The sequence below is a fragment of the Bacillus rossius genome, chromosome 13, assembly GCF_032445375.1.
Source record: "Bacillus rossius redtenbacheri isolate Brsri chromosome 13, Brsri_v3, whole genome shotgun sequence".
Taxonomy (NCBI): domain Eukaryota; kingdom Metazoa; phylum Arthropoda; class Insecta; order Phasmatodea; family Bacillidae; genus Bacillus; species Bacillus rossius.
In genome coordinates, this window is record NC_086340.1 from 48,644 (window position 1) to 59,778 (window position 11,135).

General features: G+C 39.4%; 1 protein-coding gene across 1 annotated transcript; it reads right to left on the minus strand.

Annotated features, from left to right (window-relative positions):
* Positions 1–476: 476 nt before the first annotated feature.
* On the minus strand, positions 477–11,135 carry LOC134538569 (prostaglandin reductase 1-like). The gene is made up of 5 exons (XM_063379993.1): positions 10,964–11,135; positions 7,707–7,789; positions 4,443–4,554; positions 2,405–2,451; positions 477–587 (listed from the first exon to the last, which is right to left on the minus strand). The coding sequence occupies exons 1-5, from the start codon at positions 11,133–11,135 to the stop codon at positions 477–479; spliced, it is 525 nt and encodes a 174-aa protein (XP_063236063.1).

Below are 11,135 nucleotides of genomic sequence, written 5' to 3' on the forward strand. Positions count from 1 at the left end.
TTGGTCATACGCCATTGCTAAGCACATTTTCTGTAGAAGAAAACTAAAAAATACCCAAAGGGCAAAAAACACAAAGTAAGCAAAAAAATTGCAGTTGTTAACAGGATATAAACACCACATAATAATCCATAACAGGAATATGGTCAACAAACAAAGAAAAACAAAGAAAAAACAAAAAAAAACACAAATGATGACAGCACAAAAATATTGAACCCAAAAAAATTCAGCACAACAGTTGGAACGAGACAAAAACACGACAAAACGAAAAGACGAAATAAACACAATAGTTTTTTTCCAAAACAGAAACAAGTGCTTAGCAATGGCGTATGTCCAAAAGCTTACATCAAGTCATGCACTCCCATCGCACAAATCTTTCAGAGATAATAGTCTTATTCAAGTGCAGACACTCGGCAATGACACTCGGCAGTGACACACGGCAGTGACACTCGGCAGTGACATGGAGAGCTGTCCACGTGTCAGGCCTCGACCACGGCCTTGCCGAAGTTCTTCCCACGAAGCATCTCGATGAACGCCTGGGGCATGTTCCGGAAACCCTCCGTGATGGTTTCGCGGTACTTCACTTTCCCCTGGAACCAGCAGAGCAACAGCACTTTCAGCGAGAACACAGCTCCCCGGTCTAACTTCCAGAACACAATAAGCTTCAATCCAGACTAAAATACCTGTCTACTGTGAGCTTTATCAACAACGAATAAAGGTTAGGCGAAAAAATATTACAAATTCCTGCATGCCAAAAGATGCTCAGTGTTTGTGCATAGACAAGAAAGCACTGTACATTGAAATGGTATTAAAATGAGCAATTTTTTGGCATCTGAATTAAAAGTAAAGTACGGAAACTGGTTTAAAATATTTCTAATCAAGATTTATTTTTGCTGAAAAGTTACAAATATTACTAGTACACATATTTTCTGCAATTTTTTTGTGTGATAATAGTTCTATGTGGTTGTTCTTCAAAGAAATAAGAGATTTAAGATACCATACCATGATAGAATTTTTCAAATGAAAAAAGCAATTTGTTGCAAAAATACTACTACAGTATTTACTATTCGTATCGATGAAAATACGTAATGTGTTAAACATGTCTCAAAACTTGACAGTCGCTACATGTCGTGTAACTGGTGTGGCAACACACTCTCAACAGCGCTAGCCAGTAACGCATGGTTGACTAGTACTAGTCGGGCGTATTAGAGATATTGTGTGAGTCCTTCTTGATTGAACATGTAGCTAGCAGACGCGAAGCTAAACAAACCGGACCACTGCCAGACAACAACAGCATTTTTTGTATTCCCAAGATCCAGTCAGTACATTCTTATTGACAAAAACAAGTGGTAGGTCACATCTCAAAGAGTATCTCGAATATACCTCTCGAATCGGAGTCTAGGCCTCAAGGGTCGAAAATATAACAATGGACAAGAAATGAAATATATTGAAATATGATGAAAGATGAAAAATATCAAATAAAAGATGAAGAAAGTATAGACAATGCAATAACCGTTGCCAGAAGATAAAAAAAGAATCAACAATGCAAAAGCTTATGCCAAAAGATGAAAAAAAATAGCAATGCAACAGCCATTGCCAGAAGATGAAGAAAGCAACAACAATGCATTAGCCGTTTCCGGAATATGAAGAAATATTTATTTCACAAACTAAGTTTTAAGAATCAATATATCTGACAATTATTTATATAAATAAATGTTCAAAGTACACTATCTTGGGGAAAGGTAAACGTATCATCATGAAGAAAACGGACCTAGTAAAATTCAAAAGGTTTTTGATGTTGAATTTTTTTTATAATTTACTTTATTCCCTATTATATTATCTTTCGAATCTTTTCGTAAAATATCGGATCCTACGAATACTAACGATGTGATGGTATTTATGGATTTGAGGATTTGATTGGCCCATCGATAAGAAAATCCCATTTACATGGCACGACTGCGGGGACGCACCACAACGCCGAAATACCACAACGCCGAACGTACAATAACGCCGAAAACAATAACGCCGAAATGCCAAATTGACCACAACGCCAACAGCTAGAAAACTGCTGTTTACCACAACGCCGAATTACCACAACGCCGAAATACATTAACGCCGAAAAATGTCATTGCAGGACTGCCACATAGGTTAGGTTAGGTTAGGTAAGCTTAGCACACAAATTCATTCATTTTTTTTTCATTTTGCTTCTGTGCGCCCCCCCCCCCCCCCCCCCCCCCATCACCGCAACAACATTTTTCGGCGTTACTATTTTTCGGCGTTACTGTATTTCGGCGTTGTGGTACACAGCAGTTTTCTAGCTGTCGGCGTTGCGGACAATTTGGCATTCGGCGTTATGGTATTCGGCGTTATTGTACGTTCGGCGTTGTGGTGCGTCCCCGCGTCTCACTGGGTGGCCTTCCACTCGCAGCTGCTTGTCTGCAGACTCCTGGGTCGCTGCAACCACGCATCATTCCTCACACGTTGTTGACTACACAGTTTCACATGATATGGTACACGATGCCAGAAAATAATTGCAGCTATAACTGTGACTGTATACTTTTACATGATTTGGTATATGATGTCAGAAAATAATTACAGAAATAATTTTGACTGCGTAGTTTTACGTGATTTCGTAGAGACCTGCAAAATTCGCGGATTCATTCGGTGATAGGCTAGAATTCAAACACATATACCTCTTAGATAATTTTGTTATTGGCTTACTGTTCATCTGGACGAATCTCAACCAGTTTTAAACCCTCAACCAAAGAAGGATCGAATCACAGACAAACCAGCTGAGACGACTTACAAGTCGGCAGCCAATGAACTTGCGTTATTTGCCCGAGTGTACAGGGGTATGTGCAGTCTATCCTGAAGGCCATCGAAACCGCGAATTTTGCAGGTCTCTAGTGATTTGTTTTTGTTTTTTTTATACAAATTGACAATTTTTTTTCCCGACTTGGATGAAATTGAACGTACTTGACATTCAAAACAAGTTTTATAAAAAAAAAAAAACCACCCTCATTCCTCTTTCCCGCCCTTTAAAACTGAATTTTGGTACGTCTAAGGTAAAAGTTTTACAAGATCGATGTTTTGATTAGAGGAATATTACTGTCTACATTTAATTGAGAACAACTTTTATAGAAACAAATATAAATGAGATCTTTGAATATGAAGTAAAAGAGTCACATTTCTGAAACATTCAATTCATTCAAAGATTTCTTTTTTAATATTATACTCTTTATAAGAGCATTTTTATGAATATTTTATGGTAAGTTTCTTGAGTATGTGTTCTTTTAAAAAAATTTAAAATAAATTTCTGAAAATAGTATTTATGATTTCCTGTCATTCTATATGATGACTGATAAACAGCATTGCTATAACTCAAGAGGATAGACAGTAGTTCACTGTTTTGATCAGTGGTAAGGTTAATAGAGGTTAACCAAATTTAAAATGCTGTAAATTGTTGTAAATGGTTAGTTCATTTATGTAAGTGAAATTAAAAATACTTAATCGTATTTTTGGGACAATAGTAGGCCTACCGAAAAATACCATTTTAGTATTTTTAATTTTTTCCAGATGAGCACCTATTTTATGAAATTAACTGATTATTATGTTTCATGGAATCATTTAAAAATAAATGATTTAAAAATATCAGGTTTAAAATTAAGTATGTTTCATTGTTAAAATTTGTATGATATGTATTCTTTTGTTGTCAAGTTTAAAGTTAAGTCATTTGTCATGATCTTAAAGTCAATATATTTTTGTGGATCGAGAAAAGTTTTTTTTTTAAATTATGAATACACTGTTTTATACAAACGTGTGGAGTGTAAATTCATTTCTCTACGACAACAAATTTTCCAAGCGACAAGAAAACATTTGTGCCGAATCGGCCGCTTAATACAAGGGAATATGAATTTCGCGGGCATTCTTCAGGCCAAGCCGCTAGGATCGCTGCAGTCAGGTGTCGCCAGCGTGCGCCATGTTAGAAGGCCTGATTTCCCTATGTTTTCCCACTAAAATATTTGGTGTTGTTTAAAACTAATCCAGATATGACTTGCTCACTTGAAGCATCCACTAATATACTTAATGAATCTTTAACACTAACTGACTGACAGACAATACAGAGCCGGTGGGTCTAACATAGGAGTTCCTTGTATAAAGTAGTGATCACTAAGAAAGGATATTTGAAAATTCATCTCCTAAGAGGGTTAAATAAATGGTATTAAATTTGGTATCTAAGTTTGTCATTATTGAAGTTAGAAATACGGAAACTGGTGTTTTGATTTCTGTTTATAAATAAATATAAGTTGTATCAGCGTTTTTGGAAATTCATAAAAAAATGAGGGTTCAAATACTTTCCCAACGGGAACACAGCTATTATTGAAATAAAATGTCAGTGTTTAAAAAAAAAAAAAAAAACAGTCCACCAGAATTCATTTCCTTACCTTCAGCTTTGCGCATGACACCCGTGTTGTACGTGGAGAATGAGCCACAGACCGCCACCCTCCCGAATTTGTTCATGTGGCTCATGACTGCGTGGCTGATCTCGCCTCCGACCTACAACAGCATCCACGGCGGTGAACCTCACTGCAGTCCGACACAGCGGGCCTGAGACTCACTTCCAATGGCACGCCCTTAGGTCAGAGGTCAGAGGCGTTGGTGAACGCTACTGATGTAGTCAATACTGTTTCTCCCGTCTAGAGACGGTAACCTCTCCATACGCACTTATGCCACATTATATACTCTCGCCTGAGGGGAAGGTGCTTTAGGCGAGAGTATATAATTACAGGATAACTTGTAAGAACCTCAGTAGGTAACTGCTCCCTGATGATGGCGACTCCAATGTCGACCGAAACGTCGGTGAATTATTCGCCAAGGACAAGGACGCTCCTACAATCCAGAAGCCGAGCTACTTCAGACAATGGCCTTGAAAGCCTGCGAACATTATTAAATCTTAGTATGGACTTATAAAATAATAACCATATTTATACCTTGTATTTTCAGGTTAAATAACATTCTAAAAAGAGTGTTGGTCAGAAATAACCATTCAATTATAATGTAGCTCGTGGCAGTAAAATTGTCGGGGCGGGGGGGGGGGGGGGGGTGTCTCCGATCCTGGGTCCAGGGCCCGTGGTCGAATGTGGAGGCCATGCCTACATCTGAACCTTTACACGGACAATCTTGGAAACTCTGTTGCCAACTATGTCGCTTCTAAAATTGCGAGGCAGAGCTTTGTACCATTTGAAATTTTACAAAGCTCCACCTTGCAGTTTATCAAGAAACATCGTTGGCAACTGGATGTTCAAAAAAAAAATCACACTGTAACTTTAAGGGATTCTAATAGCAACGTTTAAACAAAGCGAGGAAAAACAGAAAAATTAAGACAGCTCAGTTTTAAGTCAGAAATAAAGTTGAACAAAAAAATTAAATTTTTAAGTGCAGGAAAATTTGTAAAACAAATTGATACCCCCACATCAAGGTCTCAATTTCTTAAATATATAAGCCCAAAAGAATACTTGCTAAATATTAAAACCCTAATCCAATAAATAAAACCAATACGTACGAGTGTATGTGTGTATGCTAGAGTAAAGAGGGTAAAGTGAATATTTGGCAATGGAAGTTGGTTTAGGATAAACCCTTGTCACGGGTTTTACTAAAGACATAGGAAAACCCTAACAAGGAGGAAAAAGAACGTATGCGGGTGGTTCTGAAATTAGTTGCTAAGTTAAGTTCATTCCAATAACAATTTATTGACAATCTCAATAACACAAACAAGTATTTCATTGAATCTCAAACTGACATAAAGAGTAAATAAGTCGGGTTCTTGTGGAGTCGAACTGCTGATACAAGATCCCACTATAACACAAGACATGTGAATTAACTCTCTGTGACGGATTCTACAAGAATTTAAAAAAAAAAAAAAAACAATACCCTTAATTCTGGCGAGCCGTGAGCTCGTCACCGCCAACGCGACCGATACGCCGTCAATCTAAACTACTAAGGCTAGAAAACATACAAAGTCACACTGAACATTCATAATCTTAAAATTACTAGTAACATAAATTCCGATCGTTAATACTAGTGGTTACAATTATTTGCACACAACCATGGGTGTAACATAGTCTCTGTTTATGCGGTTCTGTTTTCTGTTACTCTTCGGCTGCTACCGAGTGTAGCTCTCTACACATCCCCGCAGTAACGCATAAGTTCTTTATCTTGCTCGCTGTCTCTTGTGTCTACAATTCTTCGTTACCGGCGGTAGAGATAAAGTCCGTACTGTGTTGCGATCTGGTCGTGATAGTGTCCTGATAGTATCAAGACACCCGCTCGCTCGGCCCTCACGGAAGTTGCTAACGCACGCCCTCTTGCCCTTGTGGCTGGACCTTCGTTTTTAGTTAATGTCAGTTTGGAAAGATTTTAAGCCTAATCCAGCGACGCTTCCACATGAACTGTCCATATCCTGGGTTACAACTCGGAGAGGTCTCACCCAGTCGAAGTCTTCTCGGTCCTCGAGCGGCAGCAACTCCGCGGTGGTAGACGGTGTAGGCCGGCGAGCGGTGTCGGAGCAGCGTGGCAGCCTGCCCGCTTGATGTTCCAGTTGTTCTGCTCCTCGATTGATTTTTTTTTTCCTAACCTAACTAAAACTAAGTGTATTTGGTTTGGGAGGGTCTGGGTTAGGGGAAGATTCTAGGTGCGTCCCAGGCCGAAGCCTTTACGCCTATTCATGCTGGGTTTAAGCCATGCAGACAAGGGAGCATGCATCGTGTGCTTGTTCGGGGATTGGCCAGCCATGGCTGCGATTGGCGCCATGACTAACTCCCCTATCTTAATACTAGACTATAACTAGATAAGTTGGGCCCAGGTAAAACCTCCATAGACAGAGGGAAAACCCTGGGCACTTTCATGCGGGATGCAAATTTTCATGCATTAATTACTAGCAGGTTGGTTACAGGAACAGAAGGATGGTTCAGGAGAAGAGTTGGTCAGAGTAGAAAGAGTCTACCATGCGGGGGTTGGGCGCTTGGACGGTTGTGTCCGCTTGTGGTGTTTAGGGGCACTGGTTTTTTGGGGGCGACTTAGTCGTTTCCCCCAGCTGCCATCCAGCTGAAATCCTCGATTGACTTGGCGCATGCCCTTTTATACTCGCTGGCTTCCCTGACGAGCTGGAAGAACAGTCTCGTCTATTCGGGTGAAGCCAGCCCAGCTCACTGTTGCGCGGGTGGTATTCAGTGAAAAGTCAGGGGTACTATTCTTTGCAAGTGTACGCAGGTACACACGTTACAAGGATTTTTTAAAAAAAAGTGTGTTTATGTACTCGCCTTAGAAGTTATACTTCTTTGGCATGATTAAGAAACTGAGAGTTAACATGCATGTTAAAAGTTTGTCCAAGTAAAAATATGAAAGGAGAGAAGTGTGATAATAAAATAGTAAAAGTATTAGTCCAGTGTGTAGGCTTCGTGCTTGGGTATAAGCGACGGACGTATGTACCGACGCGACGTCAGCCCGCGTGAGGAGATAATTGGCAGGCCTGTCAACCTTCGTCCGCGGCGGTGCTAGCAAAGGGCTGTCGTGCACCTGCGGTCTCGTGCGATGTACTAGCCACCCAAAAACATTTCTCAGCACGTCGAGGAACCGAGTCGTTCTTCCTTGTGTTTCCGGAGGAATGTTTTTCTATCTGATCCGTAGAAAGGTTTACGTCACCACGTTACCGACGAACCTCTGCACCTGGCGGGCACTGCGCTGTGCGTGTTCTGTTTCACAGACACGTGTTCGTATCTGCTCGCCTGGTTCCCTTCCCGGTAAACCACGACGGGTGTCGGTTATGTATCTGAGGAAAACATCTGAACAACCTCTCTCTGTTTTAAGTTTCTTTTAATTTACGTCGCTGAATGTAGAAAAAATAAAACCTCCCGCAAAAATAACCTTAAAAATCCTTGAAAAAATTTATAAACACAATTTCTATCACTAATATTTACAGTAAATATATATTTTTTAATTATATGGATCAGCATTCAATATCACTACTAAATTATATGATTTAAAAGTACATATATAATTTTTATGTAGCTTTTTTTATCCCGTCAATTTTTGTTACATAATGCGCGCGCATCGTACGAAGTCATTCTAATTTTTTTTTCACAACACGCTTTAAAAAGTATAACTTAACCCCTCTTACATAAATAAACCTGAAAATACACTTGAAAAAATTTATAAACACAATTTCTATCATTAATATTCACAATAAATAGATGTTTTTAATGATACGGATCAGTATTCAATATCAATCACTAAATTACAAGATTTAAAAGCACATATGGGCCTATAATTTTTATTTGTATGTAGCCTTTTTTGGCGTGTATTTTTTTTTCCATCCTGTAAAAATTTCGTTGTATGGTAAGTGCTAATCGTAATAATTTACTTTCATAATTTTTTCATAAAGTGCCTAAAGAAATATAACTTCAAAACGTTCTTACCAGTGAGCTGTTATTAAACTGCAGGGATTTTCATTTTCTAAAACATTTTAAAATGGTCTGCCCTAGAATATTTCTGGTTAATTTTCATGTTTATATGTTTTAGTGTGTAAAGCTATCAAATAATTCGCCCTTGCCTATAAATTATGCTTTTTATGATGCAATATATATTAGATAATTAGTTTTATTCTTGAATAATATTTTTTAATGTAAGTTTAAGCGATATTATGTATGTTTGTTAAGTATGAGCAAAATATATTTATAACAATTATTAATCAAAATCGGCCTGTAGTAAATCTTTTTTAAACCGTGCCAAAAATATAAACTTTCCTACTACATAAATACTTTTTATATTAATATATTATTAAACATTAGTAACATTACTAATTATTAATCATGTTAAACATAATGATTCCTTAATTCAATTTGAAGACTTACAATTATTTATGTAGTGTGTCGTATTGCTCGGAATGCGCCATTTCACCAGAAGTTGCGGGTAAAAATAGCATCGTGGTTATAGCTTTTGTACATCCACTGCAGTACTAATGGTAAAATCCGTTCAAGTTTTATATACAAGAATAACATTAATAAAGTGGAGTGTGCACAACTGCAATTATATCTCAGTTTGTTGTTATTTAACCGAATCGTAGGCTTTTATTTTAAGGTGCGCCCTGCTCCCCCACTTTTCCCTACGCAGTAGCGCGAAACGAGACCTTGCCGTATCACTGGCCGCACCGCGCCTCTTCGCTTATTTTTTTTCCTAACCTAAATTAAATCTAAGTGTGTTGGGGAGGGTTCCGGGTTAGGGAGGGAGACTAAGTGCGTCTCAGGCCGAAGCCCATACGCTCTAATCATGCAGGGTGTTAGCCATGCAGGAGGGGTAGCGCGCATCATGTGCTAGGAGGGGATTGGCCAGCCATGGCAGCGATTGGCGCCATGACTAACTCCCCTCACTGACTATACTAGACTAAAACTAGATAAGTTGGGCCCAGGTAAAACCTGCATAGACACTTGGAAAACCCTGGGCTCTGACATGCGGGATGCAAAATTTCATGCATTAATATCAAGCAGGAGGCTTACGGGAGAACAGAAGGATGGATCTGGAAGAAGAGTTGGACAGAGTAGAAAAGAGTCTACCATGCGGGGGGGGGGGGGGGGGGGGGGTTGGGGGCTTGGACATTGCTGTCCGCATTGGTTTGGGTGGCGCTGGTTGTTTCGGCGGCGACTTTAGTCGTTTCCCGCCGGACTGCTAGCCAGCCCACCCTCTTCGCTTCGTGCCGTTGATTGTACAACCCTGTCGCGGCGCTTCGCTTCTCCTCGCCTCGCGCCAGTAGGCACTGTGCCCCTTGCAAGCCGAGAAGTCTCGCCCAGGAATGTAGCAATCTTCAAACAATGTTAACATTGAAAACGTCATTCAAAATATTATTATCTCTGCGCCACGGACTCGGCAGCAATGCTAGGAGCAACAGGACAGCAAAGAGCAATGAAAATGTTACACTGTAAGCGCATGAAAACAAGAATTCATACGGCGTTACGGAGTCAGTCAGTGATATATTATAATTAATTACCTATGGGTCGCTTGCCTTTGCACAGGTACAGTTTTCTAGAGCTTTAAATTATTTTTTTAGGTTCTTTTTTTTTTTTTTTTTTTTTGCATTTCGTACTTCTGAATTTTGCAAGCAGAAAATATTTTTTTTTTATCTAATCAACTTCATTTGTATTTTTCTTTTAAATTGTTTTGGGGTTTTCATTTGTTTGTAAAAAAAATGACGTGTGCTAATTTAAAAATAGTTTAACATTTGATTTAATTATTGGTTTTATGAGCTGAAGAGTTGTATTTTGTTGTCGGCCGCTGGTGCTCGAATGCACTGTTTCGCACCAACACCCTTTTTATTTCTCGATTTACGTTCTTGAATTATTATTTTTTTTCACATGACAAACAGTGCAAAACTTCAATGGCGTATGTTAAGGAAATTTTTATTAATTAAAAAGTACAAATCAAACAGGCGATGTATATATATATATATTGTTTGAGTAGCACACGCCGCTATATCTACTGCATCTGAGACGCAGCACATCATGTTTAGTTCCACAGCCGCCGCTGGGACGCAGCGCGCTCGTTTGTTGTGTTCGCGAACGCCCGGAGGAACGGGGAGACCTAAGATGCACATGAAGTTCTGCCATTCCCGATTACACCCGAACAATTACTTCGGGATTTGTTTTATTTTTTGCGCAGGAAAAATTAAATCAAATATTAAAAGTGGTCGGTTAGGTTAGCCACGTTAAAACACTTTGAAACACCATGGACGGTTAGTTTGGTTAGTATAGCTACATTGAAATAAACAAGAGAAATATATATATATATATATATATATATATATATATATATATATATATAAATAAACCCCGAGGTTGGCCGAAGGTGAATATTGTTTGGGTGTGATCGGGCAGGGACAGAACTTGATGGACATCTTAGGATTCCCGGAGGAACGCACCTTTGATCTTCGAGATCTGGCCGACGAAACTGCCGACCGCCCCCGCCGCCGCGGACACCCCCCCCCCTCCCCCCCTTTCGCGGGGCCGGCAGATGTCCAGGGACAGGAAGTACGCAGTGTTGCTGGGGGAGAGAAAAACAGAGCGACCTGCGCCGTGACAGCTGTGCTGCAT